This window comes from Daphnia pulex, chromosome 12, assembly GCF_021134715.1.
Source record: "Daphnia pulex isolate KAP4 chromosome 12, ASM2113471v1".
In the NCBI taxonomy this organism is placed as follows: domain Eukaryota; kingdom Metazoa; phylum Arthropoda; class Branchiopoda; order Diplostraca; family Daphniidae; genus Daphnia; species Daphnia pulex.
The window spans coordinates 303,809-322,448 of NC_060028.1; the positions used below are offsets into that span (position 1 = coordinate 303,809).

General features: G+C 39.0%; 3 protein-coding genes and 4 long non-coding RNA genes across 15 annotated transcripts; 4 read left to right on the forward strand and 3 right to left on the reverse strand.

The window, feature by feature from the left end:
* Nucleotides 1–71: 71 nt before the first annotated feature.
* On the reverse strand, nucleotides 72–17,463 carry LOC124209114 (cuticle protein CP14.6-like). Of its 4 annotated transcripts, none has more exons than XM_046606988.1 (6): nucleotides 1,981–2,218; nucleotides 1,654–1,898; nucleotides 1,320–1,562; nucleotides 827–1,230; nucleotides 570–760; nucleotides 72–498 (listed from the first exon to the last, which is right to left on the reverse strand). In XM_046606988.1, the coding sequence occupies exons 4-6, from the start codon at nucleotides 833–835 to the stop codon at nucleotides 159–161; spliced, it is 540 nt and encodes a 179-aa protein (XP_046462944.1). In that variant the 5' UTR covers nucleotides 836–1,230; nucleotides 1,320–1,562; nucleotides 1,654–1,898; nucleotides 1,981–2,218; the 3' UTR covers nucleotides 72–158. The 4 variants fall into 4 exon arrangements, with proteins under 4 accessions (XP_046462944.1, XP_046462945.1, XP_046462946.1 ...); XM_046606989.1 differs by lacking the exon at nucleotides 1,981–2,218 and having other exon boundaries at nucleotides 827–1,066; nucleotides 1,142–1,230; nucleotides 1,654–1,802; XM_046606990.1 differs by lacking the exons at nucleotides 827–1,230; nucleotides 1,320–1,562; nucleotides 1,654–1,898; nucleotides 1,981–2,218 and adding an exon at nucleotides 17,362–17,463.
* On the forward strand, nucleotides 3,688–4,219 carry LOC124209118. The gene is made up of 2 exons (XR_006880783.1): nucleotides 3,688–3,821; nucleotides 3,927–4,219. It is a non-coding gene; the product is annotated as an uncharacterized LOC124209118 (long non-coding RNA).
* On the reverse strand, nucleotides 4,323–4,994 carry LOC124209120. Of its 2 annotated transcripts, none has more exons than XR_006880785.1 (3): nucleotides 4,856–4,994; nucleotides 4,645–4,792; nucleotides 4,323–4,470 (listed from the first exon to the last, which is right to left on the reverse strand). It is a non-coding gene; the product is annotated as an uncharacterized LOC124209120 (long non-coding RNA). The 2 variants fall into 2 exon arrangements; XR_006880786.1 differs by having other exon boundaries at nucleotides 4,615–4,792.
* LOC124209117 lies at nucleotides 4,657–5,811 on the forward strand. Its single transcript, XR_006880782.1, has 3 exons — nucleotides 4,657–4,798; nucleotides 4,864–5,388; nucleotides 5,448–5,811. It is a non-coding gene; the product is annotated as an uncharacterized LOC124209117 (long non-coding RNA).
* LOC124209121 lies at nucleotides 5,458–7,081 on the reverse strand. Of its 2 annotated transcripts, XR_006880788.1 has the most exons (4): nucleotides 6,948–7,081; nucleotides 6,611–6,750; nucleotides 6,014–6,555; nucleotides 5,458–5,787 (listed from the first exon to the last, which is right to left on the reverse strand). It is a non-coding gene; the product is annotated as an uncharacterized LOC124209121 (long non-coding RNA). The 2 variants fall into 2 exon arrangements; XR_006880787.1 differs by having other exon boundaries at nucleotides 6,611–7,081.
* LOC124209113 (adhesive plaque matrix protein-like) lies at nucleotides 8,382–9,696 on the forward strand. Of its 2 annotated transcripts, none has more exons than XM_046606987.1 (4): nucleotides 8,382–8,528; nucleotides 8,590–8,799; nucleotides 8,865–8,938; nucleotides 9,102–9,696. In XM_046606987.1, the coding sequence occupies exons 1-4, from the start codon at nucleotides 8,511–8,513 to the stop codon at nucleotides 9,535–9,537; spliced, it is 738 nt and encodes a 245-aa protein (XP_046462943.1). In that variant the 5' UTR covers nucleotides 8,382–8,510; the 3' UTR covers nucleotides 9,538–9,696. The 2 variants fall into 2 exon arrangements, with proteins under 2 accessions (XP_046462943.1, XP_046462942.1); XM_046606986.1 differs by having other exon boundaries at nucleotides 8,384–8,528; nucleotides 8,865–8,937; nucleotides 9,005–9,696.
* LOC124209112 (vascular endothelial growth factor receptor 1-like) lies at nucleotides 11,356–14,566 on the forward strand. 3 transcript variants are annotated; one of them, XM_046606985.1, is made up of 9 exons: nucleotides 11,356–12,374; nucleotides 12,470–12,620; nucleotides 12,694–12,890; nucleotides 12,966–13,104; nucleotides 13,180–13,410; nucleotides 13,477–13,895; nucleotides 13,958–14,077; nucleotides 14,142–14,271; nucleotides 14,348–14,566. In XM_046606985.1, the coding sequence occupies exons 1-6, from the start codon at nucleotides 12,138–12,140 to the stop codon at nucleotides 13,695–13,697; spliced, it is 1,176 nt and encodes a 391-aa protein (XP_046462941.1). In that variant the 5' UTR covers nucleotides 11,356–12,137; the 3' UTR covers nucleotides 13,698–13,895; nucleotides 13,958–14,077; nucleotides 14,142–14,271; nucleotides 14,348–14,566. The 3 variants fall into 3 exon arrangements, with proteins under 3 accessions (XP_046462941.1, XP_046462939.1, XP_046462940.1); XM_046606983.1 differs by having other exon boundaries at nucleotides 13,474–13,895; nucleotides 14,348–14,562; XM_046606984.1 differs by lacking the exon at nucleotides 14,348–14,566 and having other exon boundaries at nucleotides 13,474–13,895; nucleotides 14,142–14,277.
* Nucleotides 17,464–18,640: the final 1,177 nt, after the last annotated feature.

Consider the following 18,640-nt stretch of genomic DNA (forward strand, 5'->3'; position numbering starts at 1 on the left):
AAGGGAATCATTTTATTAGCAATTTCTGGCGGAACCACAAAGAAAGTTTAAGAATAAGAATTGAATATTTGGAATGTACTTTATTAATTTAATCAAACTTCGTCATGGTACAGTCAGATGGTACAGCTCAAGATAACACACGCGACGTCATTTATAATTTAAATATTGTAGGTGTTGTAGCTGCCTGCACCGGTGCGGTGGTAAGGGAGGGCAGGGGCAACTGGGAGTTCGTATTCGTGAACGGGAGCAACCGGGAGCTCGTAGACGTGGACGGGAGCGACGGGCAAGTGGTCGCCCTTTGGCCGGAATCCGTTTTCATCGGCGGTCCAGGTCAGAGTGAATTTCTCGCCTTCGGGTGAGACCCAGTAAGAGGATCCAGCGTTGGTGTTGCCATAAACGTCGTCGTAAGTGATTTTGCCATAAGAATCGTAGGCGACGCCTTGCATCTTCTTCTGCACCTGCGATTCCTCACGGGTCGTGTAGTCCGATCCAGAGTAGCTGCAAAATTAACAAAATAAATTTGTATTATTAATTTTCTTAATATAAATTCAAATAGAATAAGGACTTACCCCCATTTGCTGCTTCCGTCGAGATTGCGGACGTCGTGTTGGCTGGTGATGGTAATTCCGCCATATCTGCTGTCCTTGTTGTAGCCGGAAGAACCGTAGCTGGGAGACGTCATGTAACTGGAATCTTTGTAGTTGGATGGGTAGCCGGAAGGAGCGGCGACAGCAACGGCCAGGAGAGCAGCAACGATAAACTATAAATAAAAATCAAATTTAACTAGTTGAAAATAAATTGATAAGATGTATTATTATTTACTCACCAGCTTCATGTTGATTCGATTGATTGGTTCTACGAATGATACTTTGAATGGACAATCACTGAGCTTTTTATACTCGCCAGTACTCCGATGTATAACTATCTAATCGCTCAGTGAAAGGCCGTCACTTTGGTTTGACCCAATTTTTCGTTTTGGGTGTTGACTGTCACACAACAACAACAAGGCTGGGCCCGCTCGTTGCGAATACGAACCAGTTTCAATTGCAAATTTTAGAGCAAATTTCTAAAATTGTATGTAAATGGGTGCCATTGTCGTCAAGTACTTGCGAATTTGAAATCGTGAAACATTGAAATTTACATTTGGTTGTCGATTTTTAGAAACACTTAGCACTGCTGTCCTTGAATAGCACTTTGGCTTTTATTCAAATTCAAACAGCAAATAATAATCTGCAATGTTGCACACAAAAAATTATCCACACCGCAAAATCAAAGTTACGTGCAAATACCAAATATAAGAGAAAAAAAAGGTAATTTACCGGCAAAATATTTTGTTTTAAATAAAGGGTAAGTGATATAATTAAGCGACGGCCGTAATAAACGTCAGCGTCAACACCAAAGGGGATTCCCCATTGATTCTTTGGTTTTGAATAAGCGAAAGTTTGAATCGGTCCAACCCAGCAGGTCAATGCCGTAATGACCTCCACAGGCGGGAAACTTGTCGTCACGACGAACTCGTCTCGTTTGGTCACTTTTGTCTTCATTAACATGAAACGTATTAGCTAAATGGAACAGCAAAGAAAAACAAAATAGAAAGTTTGAAAATATTGGTTTCAATTAAATATTTAAATATGCAATTTATCCCGAATATACCATCGTGGGGTTTTTGTGTTGACATTCAATTCAATGTGAACACCTGCTATTGTTGATTGTACTTCAACAGACACACATGTGGCGTTCACTCAATGTTGGGCTGATATAATAGCTCGCCCAGATGGCGGGTCTGCACTGTTTAGTTAACTGTATCAACACCGCCAACTTCTATACTGCTCACAGGTTACAGCAGATATTTTGCAGCTAGCTAACTGAATCTGAGGTGATGATGTGCATTACACTTCCTGAAATTACATTTTTTGCATTAAGACTTGTTAAAAAATTATTAGACATTTAGTAACATCTATTAACTTGTCAACTTTAGACCTTTAGTTTTCTTTAAGATCCTCCAACACGAGGCTATTACATCTTCAACAACATTTTAACGATGTGCCATTTTTGTCGATTTGTAGTTACTGATTATTACTTAAACAGTGGATTGGCGGGATTCAATTTTCTTCGATTTATTTCAACTTGAACTCAATTTTTTGAAAGCCTAACAATTTAAAGTGGGAAAACTTTACCGAAAGTGTTAATCCAGGTCATGGTGTAGTACTGAATACCTGTTATGACGGTAAAGGAACGTCTGCTTTTACGCAAGGAAAAGTTGTTATGACTAAACAGCATCCCATTCCGAATGAATTTTCAAGCGGGAAAAAATTCAAACAATTTGTTTTTTCCTTTCATAGACAATAACTCAGTAACAAACAAACTGAATCATATTTATTTCAATGTTATCCGAAGATGAACTCACGATTTAAGATAATATCTAACGCCTTTTTCGTCAGTTGTTATTCGAATCAACTTAGACAAGATCAAGGATCGCCAACCTGGTCTGGATTTAGGAGTAGAAACTGCGTGGATCAGTGAAATTGACACCAACCATCTGAGCCAAGCTGATGGACTCGATCCACAGCAACTTGAAACCAAACAACTAATAATAGTTTGCCCCAATTTTTCCTGCTTGAACTTATAGCCCTGAAAGTGATGGACAAAAGCTACTGGTGAGAAAAAGAAATCAGAGGCAACACTACTACGATATACGGGTACTAATTCAATTTCGAAATTTGGCTGCTAAACAAGCAAAAAAGAAAAACCGGAATTCGAAACAGAAAAATCCGAAAAACCGACTTGTGAATTATTCATTTGCCCTAGAAGGGTTTTTGTGTGGAATCTAAAGGCTGGATAAGGTGATCTTGATGAGACGCCTTGATAACACAACGTTGTTTACCGAGAGGTGTTGGCACGCAGTGGCGTCTCCGTTCGCAGTCTCATCCAGCTGAATCCAAGATGAACACCTCTCTCATTCTGTTGGTAATTCCAAAATTATTATTAAATTTATTAATTCAATTAAACTAAAGATAAGATTTACATGTTTCTAGTTGGCATTGGGAATCACCGCTGTTATGGTGGATGGAGCTCTTTACAGACGCTACGGTCCTCTTCCGGGCGGATCGCTCCAGCAGGATCCGATTTATAATCGCCAGCAACAGCAGCAGCGCTATCATAACGATGAATTTAAAGATTACCGCCATAAACATCAATACCATCCGTTCCCAATCACCTTAGTGTACGGTGCAATAACCAACAGTCCCATCAGGAGCAATTATCCTCACTAACCTGCAAGAGTTGATCTTTTGCTGGAATACTTTATACGCGATTCTATACACGTTTTAAAATGCGTTTTATTAAAATAGTTGAATACATTTTCAAGTAGTTACCGAATTTTTCAAATCGTTTTCTTTAAAAAGTTGCTCTAATTGGTCCCCTTGATGGAAGTTATTTAGGCCACAGATTTGCATAATGGCTGCGCATTAAAATGCTGAGAATTGGGTCACACCGGGTTACAGGCATTTCTATAATCAAACATTATTCATCAAAAAGATTAGAACTATACAGACCGGTCGCCTAAAAGATGAAACGGATATGCTAATATTAAATTTCTGTCCTTCCGTGTTTCTTTTTCATATTGAAATTTTGTTTTGTCCAAAATAAAAACTGGCTCGATTCCTCATAACCAGATTGAGAAACCTGCTTTGAAACAAAGGTGTCGTCGGCCTTAAAAGGCTTTTAAAATTCAGCATTTAAATAGGTAGAAAACAGTTAGGTTGTCGCAGTCTTCGTTCGTCTAATCCATAATGAAGACCTTTGCAACTGCTGCCATCCTGGTAAGTTTTAAACTTTAATTATAAATTCCAATTTTAGAAATTAAGGTCATAAATCTGCAAATAATGTCTTACCCTATTTCGAATTTGTGCGCGAAAAATTTGTAGTTGGCGATGCTGTCGAGCTGTTTCGTTACGGGCGATGGAATCTATCCAGCACCATTTGGCTATTACCCTGGTGCAAGTGGAGCATCGCAGCTGTACCAGTTTCGCTTGCAACCGATATCCGGACTTCCCTCTTATCTTTATCTGCCCTCGGCAGCAGCCTATCATGGTAATGCGGGATATTACCACGGTCCAGCTGCAGCCCGAAGAGAATATCACCAACGGCCGAGATCAATTATGTCTCGCTTTCACCCAAAACAATATTTCAAATTTTTCAAAAATCTATAATAAAAGTATTTCGAGTCAAAAAATGTAGAGCTATAGTAATAAAAGAATTCTAAATATACGTTAATAATAACATCATAATACTTTGTGTGATTTTCGGTGATTGTTGGTGGGGGTTTCAATTTACGGCGCCGAAACCGTTATTCGCACACATTTAGTCTCAGCCAATTATTAGGCGATCAAAAAATGCGCGCCGATTTCATTTTGAATTGTCTTGGTGCAGATCGTCGGCTGGAATTCAAATAAACCAGTTGCTTCTCGCCTGCGGCCAACAACGTAAACAAAAATGAATGAATTAAGACAACGACGTTTAAAACAAAATCAAGGGCGAAAGGACGAAAAATCTGAGAGAAATCCTGTTTGGCAACGAACGTGGACTCAAACAGACTGATGCGTAGATAGCTACCAGTATTAGGGCGTGGCACACTTCACGGACCTTGTTCAATTAATCAAATCGCCTTAAAAAGCGAATTAGGCTGGTGATGACGCCGCGCTGCATTTATAAGCAAACGCTGCTCCTGGGCGCGCGGATGTAATATTCTCCTTCCGTCGGATCAACGATGAAGTCACTCGCTTCGATTGTCCTGATGGTAAGTTAAAATTAATCAATAATAAGTTGTTGACTCTTTAATTGATTGTTTGATTACGAATAAAGATTGTGTTGGTGTTGGGAGCTTTTATGGTCCGTGAAAGCCATTCGATCGGATATCGTTTATCCTCGCCTCACGGCCGTTCTCAGCAACGTCATGGATCTGACAATTATCCTTCGGAATATTTCAGTGCCGGAAGAGAACTGGAGAGGCCATCGGAAAACATTGACAACCTGATGTTTTAAGCGTCCTAGAAATGACCATATCCGTAGTGAACTGGATTATAATTACCGTAAACTTCGTATTACCCACGCAATTTGATTGAATTTCCCCACTGTATCCATCCAATAGCCGCCATTTGATTGTACATCCTTTGAAATAAACACGGAAAGACAATACAACCTCAAGGTCTAGTTGATTTGGCAAAGAAAACCCGTTGAAGGGCGTTGTCTCGTTGCACATACCGAGATGGGGGAAGAAGACATGCTATAATAAACCAGAAGTTCTCAACAAGCCAACTTTAGTAGATGCTCAGAATTCAGCCAGTTCTGACTAGTAAAAAAATGAAGATTGCCCTAGCAACAACATTCGTAAGTTGAGAATTTAAAATTTTCTAATTAAGTTTTGATTGTAATACCAAAATTTGTAGTTGGCGATACTTTTGTTGGGAGTCGGGATCGTCGAAGCTGCTCCCATTTCGATCCATCCGTATTTGTCATTCCGGACGTATGGAATCCAGCCGCATTTTCAACCATATTATCGTGTCACCATGCCTCATCAGCAGCAAAATCAAATTTATTCAATGGAATATTATGGAGCCAGGGATCCATTCGAGAACAGGCCAATCCCGAGACCACATTGAAATGTTTGTTTTAGACGTACCGGTTACGATTTAGCGTTTGTTATTGCAGTGCTTCCTTTTTTAGTTAATTGCAGTGGTTGGAGAATTACTAAGGGCAAATCAGTTTCTGTTTCAATCAATAATTTACCTGAAATAGACAAATGAATCACGACTAATTAATTGTTCGTATTAGTATTTTCTTACACCGCCTGTAGCTATCACGTATTCGTTATAACCTTTCGGCTAAAAAGAAACAGAAAGTCAAGCTCAAGGTCTTCAATATGGAAAGACAAAACTCGTTTGACATTACTCATCTGACTTGTTGGCAGTCAATCAACTTATTTTCTACACTAATAGGATAAAACTGTACTCACAAAAAAATGAAGACCGTTGTTCTGGCAGCAAAAGAGTTTGCATAACTTAAATTTCTTGTTTCTGAATTAGTGTGTCCATTGCAATAGTTGGCAGGTACGACGTGGTACGACGACACTTTTTCTGGGTTGATTCCGGCATTCCGCAGTATGCTCGTTCACTCTGGATTATTTTTAGTTTTCTTACAGCTCAACTTTCGTCCCAGATAATTATCCTAAATCGCCAATCTAAAATCAATTCAATGAGAAACATTGTTAAAAATAAAAATTTCGAATATTCCCGCCTTTTCTTTTGTTTCCATTTTTGAAAAAGTTGATTCTAATAATTATCACATAAAAATTACTTCAATTGTTCGATTGTTATTCGTCTTGGTATAGTGAAATAGATAATTAAAAGAGTAAAATGAATTAATTTGAGGAAATTTAATTTGGTGAAAATGTTTACAACGTCTTGTTTTGTTGTTTCATTCGTTCACGTCACGTGTTTTTTCCTTTTAACCAAGAAGCAATGGAGTCAGCATTTGGAAATTTCTTCCTTACTGATTCTGTGAAACGAGGGAAAGTTAATTAACAAAACTTTTTTTTCTTAATTGGACCTACTTTTAATGACTTCCCATAAAAAGAAGAGATTGAAGAATTCCAGCATGTGGCTCTTTCCCTTGCAGTCTCACATGAAACTTTTCCACCAATAACTATCCACTTTCAATTTTTTCAGCAAGTCAAATGAAAATTGAAAAGTCCTAGTTTTTAATAAAAGGTAAAAATAATTTTTGCAACAGAAAATACCCAGGATGTTTAAGATGGAATCGGATACGAGAGATAACTTAACAGTTTTCCATTTAGCTTCCTTAAACTTTCACAAATTTAATTTACTTGTCAAAAAAAGAGCAATAATCGTTACAAGGAAAATGACTGTAATAATCGTTAAATGGCTTACGGTTAATTTGCGATACTTCCTGCACATGTTGCTTCCTGTTCCAGTTTCCAAGGGGGACTTCCCTGTAAATTGTGTAAACAAAATCCGCCATTAACCTTGAAATCCCGTCGTCTGCATCTACTTTTTCTAAGTGAAAATTGTAAACTTTTTCGGAAAAAGTTTACAATTTTGTTTTTCGACATTCTCTAAAGTAAACGAGTATTTTACGATCTCTTAATCAAAATATTTGCTTTTAATTTTATTGATGTAGTTTCTCATGCTGTGGACTATTTTTGGATTGATATCTAGAGCATCTACTTGTTCAATCGAGCGTCCAAATTCTATTCGAAAGGTACCATACTTTTGTGTTGAGCAAAAATCATATTTTATATTGTTTCTTAAAACCTTTGTTTAAAAAAATTTCTAAAGTTAACAAGTCTCTTTCGTCCTTCCAGCACAAGTGTGATGAGGCAAGCCAAATATAATCTCGAACCCAAAGTGGATTGAGGGGAGGCAACTGAAAGTACATTTCGAACCATTACGTTCCACCACATTTACTTTTTAACAGGGTTTTACACACTCAGGTAAGCAAGTGGACGCGACATTCCAACCAGCCTTCGGCAGATGGGTGAAAACGCTATTCGAAACGTCGATGGATCACCATTTGAGATCGTTGAGTTCAATTTTCGCCAGTTAAATGAACGGTGCGTGACGTATGAGTAGAGAAAGTTGCCATCCAATAAATCTAAAAAGAGTATCAACAACAAAATTCATCACTTTTTGGGTAACTGGAACAATACATCTACTTTGAATAATATATTTTATTTTAACTACATTTTACGACGTTCGTCATTATGTCGGGGAAAGCGTCGAGGCATTTTTCTACCAAAAAGCTAGCACACACAGCATGACCCATGAAGAACAAATAAGCGACAGATGCCATCGGGAGAGAGTGGCCGCCCGTGTTGTCTTCTTTCACGTTAACTGGCCAACATTTTCTAGCCAAAAAAAAACTAATAATACGTTATATATTTAACGCAACAATGAGGTCGTCTGTAACTGTCACAATTTCGTCGCCAAAAAGACCCAACTAATCTTACACATGTCTCATCTTTTTGATTCGCAGGTGTGGGAAATCCATACAAACACGCCTGCAGATAGAGAAAAGGTATACTACAAACAGCGCGTGTTTCAAGTGAAAAGAACAGTGAAACTCGACTGATACTTACACACACATGTGGGTATATAATACATCTGTTTCTTTGACTAGGAGAAAGACCTATAGCTGCAGGGATATAATATCAGTGCAGCACACAAGCCGATGTGTATAGGAAGGAAAAAAAGGAGGCGGGAACATCCATCAAAGGAGAGACGACATTGCTGGTTTTTACGATCTCTTCGCCGGGAGAGAAATTTTTTCGAAATAAGAAAAAGACAACAACACACATATTGAATGGTCTATAAACGTTGCTGCGGTTCCTCTTGAAGAAGTCTCGGGTATATAAAGGCATTTTGTTGCTCACAATTTCATCACAGTCTTTTCTCCGACTCTTTCTCAGCACCAACAACTTCTTCTTCTTCGCCATGAACGTCTACTCCTTGGTAAGTTGGCTTATTTTATTATTGTCGAGTGAATTTCTGAAATTGAATTATTGTTATACAGGCTGGATTGGTCCTCGTGGGACTTTTATTGCTGGCCAGTACGTCGGCGGATGAAATTAAACCTTATGGTCCTTACGACAAGTTGGAAGGGTATTTCCAGTACGCCAATGTCCCAGCGGAGGATGAGTACGAATTCGGTTTCAATCGCGGCAATGCCGACCACCACATTTCTCGACATGAGCAGTACAAAAGCGGCAACTTCCGCACCAAGGTAAATTACATTTAATTCAATTAACTTGTGATTGTCTTTAAAGCTTTATCCCATTTAATTTTCAGGTGAAATGGGCTGATACTTATGAAGGACATGGTGAACATGCCTGGGATTACAACCATGGCCAAAATTATAAAGGCAAGTATTAATTTGTTATTGGATTACCTTTTTTAATTTAAATTAATTTAATTACTTTGCTATATAGGTGATTACAAGCCCGATTATAAGCCCGATTATGAGCCAGACTACAAACCTGACTACAAACCTGACTACAAACCTGACTACAAACCAGACTACAAACCAGATTACAAGCCCGATTACAAGCCCGATTACAAGCCGGAATATAAACCACAATATCAATCTGACTACAAACCGCAGTATCAACCAGAGTACAAGCCCGACTACAAGCCGGAGTACAAGCCGGAGTACAAGCCGGAGTACAAGCCGGAGTACAAGCCGGAGTACAAACCGGAGTACAAACCGGAGTACAAACCGGAGTACAAACCGGAGTACAAGCCGGAATACAAACCGGAACCCGACTACAAGCCTGACTACAAGCCCGACTACAAGCCGGAATACGAACCAGAGTACAAGCCGGAGTACAAGCCCAGCTACGAAACATCTTACCCGCAGACTGCTTACAAGGCTCCGACGAGCTACGACGTCCCCGTTTACAAGCCTGCCGTCTACAAGTCGTCGGCGTACGACCGTCTCTACAGAAGCTCTTCCAGACCTTAAATTAATTCCGTTTTTCTTTTTAGATCAAAATGTGTTGAATAGATCGCCCCAAAATTCCCTCCTTTTATTTTATTGTCCGTATCGCTAGTTGCTGTATAGAATTGCCCGAAATAAAAACCCATTTAGTTTTGCCGCAGTGCGACTAAAAGCTAAAAACAACTTCCGTCAAATATTTAATTCAATTTTCGCCAAGTATTTCTAGGTAAGGACATTACGACATGATTGAGGACTTAAGGTTTTGGGGTTTACAGCATTGATTTCCTTATTTTTATTTAAATACTGGAATGGTAGATCGGATTATTGATTTGTTTTATGACACCATCGCACCGCTCATCAACAGGATTTGATGGTGGACCCAATAACATCGACCCAGTAATACCGCCGTTGATCTCACCATAAAACTTTTATAGATTTATGATTCAAGTTCAATCCCAGTGACGAAAAAACCCAGAAAATCAGGAGTTATGCATGAACAACTTGACAAAATTATGACAAAATGTTTGAAATCAGGTCTACTTATCCATCCGCCAAATTCGCAACATTTACAACTGACCTCGTTTAAACTCGGCCGTTTAGAAAAGAAACAAACAAGAAAAGTGGAACGCGCTAAATTTTCCTTCCTATTAGCTAAAAGTAGCAAATAGTTGTCAGTTGGAATAACAATAATATTAGAGAGTGGGTTTTCCTTTTCGAGTATACCAAATTTAGAAAGGGACGCTGACTCGTACTATGTATATAGAGATCCAGTGTCAACCACAAACCGCTAGAACGACGCCCAGGTAATGAACCGGAAAGACAAATTTGAACGTATTCTTTTATTTTTCACGGTTGAACAAGCAAATCGTTATTTATTAGATTTCGAGAGAAATGAGCTCAACAGACTTGAACGTGGCGGCAGCGTAGAGAAAGGTCAGAAACACATCTGCTTTTTGGGATCCAGCTTTCTCTTTTTCCCCTCAATTACAACGTCGGCTAGGCCCAGCAGCTAGACAACATCTTCTTCTTGTCTTGGATCAATCTATAAATAAAATGGTAGACCGCCTTTGGCGACTATTAAACTGTCTAACCCAGATAACGCTCGGAAAGCATTGAACGGGGTGAACGTATGTTATCTAGTGTATATAAGAAATCAAACTGAATGTGTGAGATTTATTTTCATTAGAAAAGTGAAAGCCTGAAAATTCGAACAAAGGAAATATTTCCGACCGGCGACAACGACGCCTCAAGGTAATGAAGCCAAGTGCTATTGAATTGAAAAAGAATATTTAGAAAACTATATTTAAACAACCCGCAAGAATATATCTACAATCGGAAAGTTGTATAACGGAATTACGTGAAACAAATCACTGATTCGTAAATTCGTGTAAATTTCACATCACGTGACTCCAATAGCAGACGCTATTCATTGAACCATTTTTCAAGCTTTGGATAACATTGAAATACATATCAATTAATATTGTTTCTTACTTAAGGAAAAAATTGCTAGATTTTTGTTGTGTGTTTTTGCAGTTTTTTGAAAATCATTCGGATTGGGATGCTGTTTAGTAATGCTGTTTAGTAATCGTTCACCATTACAGGTACACGACAACGAGTGTCTATGCAACTGCCTCACACTCAACAATACTAATTTCATCCCATGGAAATCAACAACGACCCAGTGAATAATTCAATCAACCTAGAAAAAGGAATCGCCCAAATTTTGACCTGCAACCGGGTATCGCAACATGTTCCTATCCATTGGCTCAAGGTAGATCTTTTTTTCAATTCTTTTAGGCGTTTTGAAATTGTATATTCAAATGGTATGTTATCTTTGCAACCAATACTCTGGCACAGTTGACGAGACGGAAACCTCGTCAATTCTGCCACTAAGAGGAAAATCAAAGGAAGCTGGAATCTACGAATGCCAATGGAAAAACGGCAGAGGAGAGGACAGACACAGAAACTTCAACGTCACTGTCACTTTCGTTGATGAAGAAGAAACAAATGCCATGATTCTGTCGGTAACTTTCATCGGATTACTTGCAGTCGGAGTGGGAATCGGAATCAAACTTTAAACAGACAATCTCATAAGTAGAAAGATTGGGAAATTGGGTGACGTGGTCAATCAATGGAGTTTTTCATCACGTTTTATGAAAACGACAAAACAATTATTCTTAAGTAATAGAAGGAAATTAATTAGGGGAGGCGGTGTCGTGTACTACGAAATTAACCACTGTCGAATGAGGCCAATGTCGCAATCTCGAATTTGAAAACAGCATATTATTTCCATTAATGGGAACAAAATGGCGGAATATTTAACAACCCACATCCGATCACCGCTATTCGACGAGAGAATAGCCTACATTTTAATGACAGACTAGGGCAATCCAGAAAAAGCTGCGAGAAATTATCAAAAGTTTAAACCGCCGGATGTGAAGAAATGGCAATGACGAGACGGTAAAAAAAAGCCAACAGGAAATTCTGGTCTGCGTCAGACAGACTTCTGAGAATACACACTCAATATTCTACACGATTGCGCATTACAATAGTCTTCATTTGGAAAAGCGAAATATTCAGATGCTGTCGGTGACTGAAAGTGGACGTGCAATTCCAAGTGGAAAATGAATTTCATTTCAACGAGGCGGGTGGTGCTGAGACTCTTATTTTCCATGTTGGCAAATCAAATCGTTCAGGCTAATGAACTTGAAATATTCCCCGAAGCAGAGAACGACGAACAGGTGATTGAAGCCGGTTCAACTTTAACACTGACTTGCATCAATGAGTCTCCCCATCACTCGTCGGATAATTTAACTGAGCTAAGATGGATACTTCCCCAATTCAAAAACCCTCTTATTGAAGTAATAAAATTAAAGATAACACAATAACATTTAATTATGCCACATCGAAGGATTCGATAGCATTGCTGTCATAATTTTTCGACTTTTGTTTTTAGGAAACAGATAAACGCTTTAGTTTAACTGATGTAAAGAACGAAACGCACCTAATCTCGACCATGACTTTGATCAACATTACAACCAATGACACGGGCTTTTATGAATGTCAAGGGAGAATCCAACCACGGAATCGATACGTTTATGTCTTCAGTTGGTTATTATTTACAATCAAACCTTATTGACTTCCGACTTTTTAACGTTAACGCTCGTTTTTCGCATTCAGGCAACGAAGATTTTGATTTGACAGGACCCCCAAATTTGTCCAGCAACAAGTTAGAAGCCAAAACATCAATATTCGATCCTGTCACGTTCCTCGAAGAAGAAAAACACGAAATTAATGTACCCACCCTGACTGCAACTTTAATCGGATTATGTGCATTTTGTGTGGGAATTTTCGGCATCAAAATTCACCTCGACAAAGTAAAACAAAACAAGTTATCTACTGATAATCAGTATTCGGCAGTTTGCCACCATAAAACTTGAATTATACAAAAGAGAAAGGCGAAAAGACAACTTGAGAAAATGCTGAATGGAGATCCAAGCCGAATCGATCCGGAAGTGCCGTTGGAATATCAAACGGAATTCCTGCCATACGATAGAAAATGGGAATTCCCAAGGAAAAGGCTGAGACTTGGTTCGATCTTTTACGATATTTCATTCATTATAAAATAAGGGCATAATTAACGATAACTACATATTAAATTTAAAGGTCAAGAACTAGGATCTGGTTGTTTCGGTCGAGTTGTCAAAGGGGAAGCCGTAGGCATCAAAGACTCTGATGAAACAGTGACCACAGTGGCCGTTAAAATGACTAAACTAACGGCCAAGTCTCACAACGCACTGGATGTTCTTATAAGGGAATTAAAAATGATGATTCATTTGTGGGAGCACTTGAATATCGTTAATTTAATGGGGGCCTGCACAAATACCAACATCAAAGGTAAAATAACGGACGGAATAAAAGAGACAAATCAAAAATGTCATTTTGTTCGTTCAATTTTAGAAGAAATTCTGGTCATCATCGAATTCTGTAAATTTGGCGATTTAAAATCGTATTTTATCAAACACCGGGATCAATTCATTAACGAGTTGAACGCGTTGGGTAATATGCCACCCACGAACGAAACGGCAGCAAATGATTTTACACAACATCCATTGGTCGCAATGAAACTGGTCAACGAAATTTCGGAATTGCAAAGTGAGTCTACGCAAACAATTTTGTTTTAAAGGGGAAAAAACTAATGAATTAACCTAATTAAATAAGCTCACAAGCCAGCACATGAGAGAGAAATGCCCGAACGAGATCAGACATACAAGAGCAGAAAAGATTCGGACGCAAATTTTACTCAAATAATCAAAACGAGCAACTTGATTTCATGGTCATACCAAATTGCTCGGGGAATGGAATTCTTGGCCAGCAAAAAGGTGAGAGACGCAAACTCTTGTTAAACGCAATAATTTAATTAAAATGTACCATCCCCTAACAGGTATTGCACGGTGATTTGGCCGCCCGCAATGTCCTTTTGGCCGATCACGGAATCGTCAAAGTGGCCGATTTCGGAATGGCTAGGCAAATGAAGGATTACGAATGCGAAAAAGAGGGAGAAGTAAATAAATCGATAATCGTCGAACCTAATTACACTGATTACTAATCGTCTTGTTAAATGATAGGAATTATTTCCAGTCCAGTGGATGGCAATAGAATCCCTGACCATAAACATTTTTTCCAGCCAATCAGATGTCTGGTCCTACGGGATTCTCTTGTGGGAAATCTTTTCCCTCGGCAATGTTCCATATCCAGGTAGGAAATTAAAATTGAACGACCCTTTAAATGAATTTGCATGTCGGCTGCAAGTAATTCCACTTCCTTTTTGTAGGAATGGAGAATGGCTGGGTACTTGTAAGGGAAATTCAAAATGGGTGCCGAATGGAAAAACCAGAATACTCGCCCAATTTTTTGGGAGAAATAATGAAAAACTGCTGGCAAAAAAATCCAAATGAGAGGCCAACTTTCTCTCAACTGGCAGGAGTGATCGAAAAACAAATCGAATCGCTGGACAGCTTGAATTATTTGAACATGAATAGGCCAGCAAGTGAAGTTGGTCAAATCGACGAGACGAAAGTCCGTCCCGTTTCTAACAAATCGCTTAAACTATGTGTTGGTATGTAAAAAATAAAAATAATAAACGTTCTCTGGTAAAGGAATAAAATAATACGAAGGATCACTGACGAGCTCGATAGAATTAAATTTCGACCTGTGGGACAAGCGTTATCCTTCGAGAAATTTTAAATCGACCATTCTCAGGTTAAAAATTATCAAAAGCGATAAACCCACATTAATCCTATCAATCGCTATGGTCGACACTTTCGACCATGAGGACTATGAACGACATTTACGACATATCCAGAAAGAAAAAGAGGAAAATAAAGCAACTCTTACTTGTTTCTCGTCTCTAGTTCGCTATTAGACCAACGCCCTCCTGTCCATTCGCATTCCGCAGTTGGAAATGCTGCTGAAGACTTCTTCAGGCGCCACTGGAGTATTAACCCGCCATTTGGAATCGTCGCAGTGAGATGGATTAGCTCATGCTTTGCTTAGATGGAAGCGATGAGACACGGTAGGCTCCAACAACCCGCCAACATCCAAAATCGGCAAAAGGGAGCAGAATCGTCAATTAGTTCTAGTAGTCCAGTTTTCTCGCTCGGTGTACAGTAGCGGAAGTTGGGCAGTGACATGGGCAATCGGCTTCCGTGACAGAGGTGGGGGAATCAAAAAAGGAGGAATAAGTGATGTCCTTGTGAATACATTCACACACACATGAATGTACACAAAGACGAAGGAAAAGGCAAAAAGGTAAAAAAGGGAAAAGAAGGTTCTGCTCGATACAGATGTGGGCTCCAATCCAATGGGGTCAACCTGTAAAGTAAAAAGACAAAAGAAAAACAAGTAATTCCAAACCAAATGTGCTAACAAATACTGATGTACAAGCCAACAGAATAGACATTTCTGAATCGAGGGGTTAAAGCATGCAAATAAAATTGAACATCTGGGTTTGACCATTTAAAGAGTTTTCTCGAACATAGGCTGAAATCTAAAACAAATCCATCAAGTATTTTCACAGAGGACCTTTTCCCTAATACACTGCGCAGTCTAAGATTTAAAGTTATGAAAATTTTTGGACACGGCTAAATAGCAAACAAAAATGGGAGACATTGTTTCAGATTTTTGGTATTTGCCCCGTCTCGCTGCCAACAGCATTCCTATCAACTTCAACATATAAGTTATCGAGATCAAAAAGTACATGGAAAATCAAAAGCACTATTACTGCTAAAGTGCTTAATGTTGTATATTCAATTTAATCCGGCAAGGCAACTAAGTAACTAAGTAAGAATCAAAACTCTGCTTCACAGCTAAGTTGGCCAAAAACTCTTATGTTAAAATAAAAAAAAAAGACAGGTAGACCTACCTAACGATAGCTAATAAGAAAAAATAAAATGAATTACCAGAATGTTGCTCAGATATCATGTAATCATAAGTACAAAGGCAATAAAGCACTTTCCGAATTCCGACGACAAAATACGGCGACCATTTTGAATAAATTAACGAAATACGGGCGAGGGAGCAAAGTTGCCAAGTTGGATAAATATGAACAAAATGGAAAAAGGCAAAAAGGTAATCGCAATTCGCAAAGTCGCAAATTTGCAAACCAAAAATCAAATTTGCAATCAAACTAGATTAAGTTATTTTCAGTTAGAACTTTCAAATTAATTAAACAGAAATACATCAAAAGACATTAAAAGTAAAAAGCAAGTAATCACCAAGCAAGCGGGCTATTGTATCTCGGTAGAAGCCTGGACCAAACTGAAACTTAATTCTGAATCGGTGAAGAAAAAGTGAATAAATTCAAGGCCTCACCACGCCCAGGTGTTGCGTCAATCGCTGAAGGTAGGACTTGATGAATTTTTCTATTTGTTTTTGGAGTGCGGAATTGAAGTAGCTATTTGGGATAGCCGAAACCTCCAATGGTCATCGCTAAATAAGCAATTTTTTATTGCTTCTGGCAATGCAATAAGGGAATCATTTTATTAGCTATTTCTGGCGGAACCACAAAGAAAGTTTAAGAATAAGAATTGAATATTTTGAATGTACTTTATTAATTTAATCAAACTTCGTCATGGTACAGGCTGGGTACAGCTCAAGATAACACACCGGACGTCAATTATAAGTTAATAAGTATTGTAGGTGTTGTAGCTGCCTGCACCGGTGCGGTGGTAAGGGAGGGCAGGGGCAACTGGGAGTTCGTATTCGTGAACGGGAGCAACTGGGAGCTCGTAGACGTGGACGGGAGCGACGGGCAAGTGGTCGCCCTTTGGCCGGAATCCGTTTTCATCGGCGGTCCAGGTCAGAGTGAATTTCTCGCCTTCGGGGGAGACCCAGTAAGAGGATCCAGCGTTGGTGTTGCCATAAACGTCGTCGTAAGTGACTTTGCCATAAGAATCGTAGGCGACGCCTTGCATCTTCTTCTGCACCTGCGATTCCTCACGGGTCGTGTAGTCGGATCCAGAGTAGCTGCAAAATTAACAAAATTAATTTTTATTAGTATTTTTCTTAATTCATTTAAAGAGAATAAGGACTTACCCCCAGTTGCTGCTTCCGTCGAGATTGCGGACGTCGTGTTGGCTGGTGATGGCAATTCCGCCATATCTGCTGTCCTTGTTGTAGCCGGAAGAACCGTAGCTGGGAGACGTCATGTAACTGGAATCTCTTTCATAGCCGGAAGGAGCGGCAACAGCAACGGCCAGGAGAGCAGCGACGATAAACTATAAATAAAAAATGAAATTTAACTTGTAAAAAAAGAAATTGAATTAAGTGGATTAAATTATTAGTTACCAGCTTCATGTTGATTCGATTGATTGGTCGTACGAATGGTACTTTGGGTATGTAATCGCTGCTCTTTTTATACTCGCCGGTACTCCCATGTAAACTATCGAAATAGCTCAGTGAAAGGCCATCAATTCAGATTTGACCCGATTTTTCGTTTTTGGCTATTACCGTCACACAGCGAGTCAGCAACAAGGCTGGCCACGCCCATTGCGAATTCAAGTCCATTCTAATTGCGAAATGTTCGACTAAATTTCTTAATCATGCCGTGATAGTATGTACAGTAGTTCCACTATTAATGCCACTGCCGTCGAAATTTCAATTACATAACAGTGATAAGTTAATTAAGAGTTATCGATTTTTAGAAATGGTTATTTCTAATGAAAGCTCTACCCCACGATGTTTAAACGAAATGTTTTTATCTGAGTTGGAAAATGAAAATGAATTGATCTAAATTTGATTAAATTCAACGGCCGTACCGACTACTGAGAGCCATCAGCAAAGCGAAAGGGAAGTCCCCACTTGTCCTTTTGAATGACGAAAGTATAAACCGGTCCAACATATGCCTTATGTCGTAACCACCTCCAAGGGCGTCACGACGAACTCGTCTCGTTTGGTCACTTTTGTCTTCATTTACATGAGACGTATTATAGCTAAATGGAGCAGTAAAAATAAATAGAAAGTCAGATTGGTTTCAATTAAATATGCAAATATGCAAATACCATCATTTGGGGATAAGTAGCGTGAAACTGGAAAGTGTTTGATAGGTGGAAACCATTTGCACAACCGCTGATTAGATTTTGCAAATTCGACCTCGAATGAACTGGACTCTTTCTCGGCCACCACAGGAGATGCAAAAAAACTCTGAAATTGAACAAATTTGTCAAACTTAGTCAAATAAACAACTGAATAAGATATAAATTAACGATAAAAAGTAAAAAAATTGTGAAACTCACCAATAAAATAGAAGGTTTAGCCATTTTCGATTATGACTACAATTGAATCAAAACAGACCGGGCGTGACTAGAATTAAAGAGATACAGATCTGGGCAGTACATTTTCACGGCCGACGCTGCCCCTTTAAATACCCGCCAAACATTTGAAAAAGTTGCCGTTTGCATGTCATGGGGTTTCGGGGTCGAAATCCATTTTCAAGGCCGACATATGCTATGACTGTGAGTGTAGTTGGACAGACATACATGTGGCGTTCACTCAATGTTGTTTACACAAGTTGACCAAAAACGAATATGTTTTCACAGCTGGGGTAAATGGCCAGGTATCATAAACC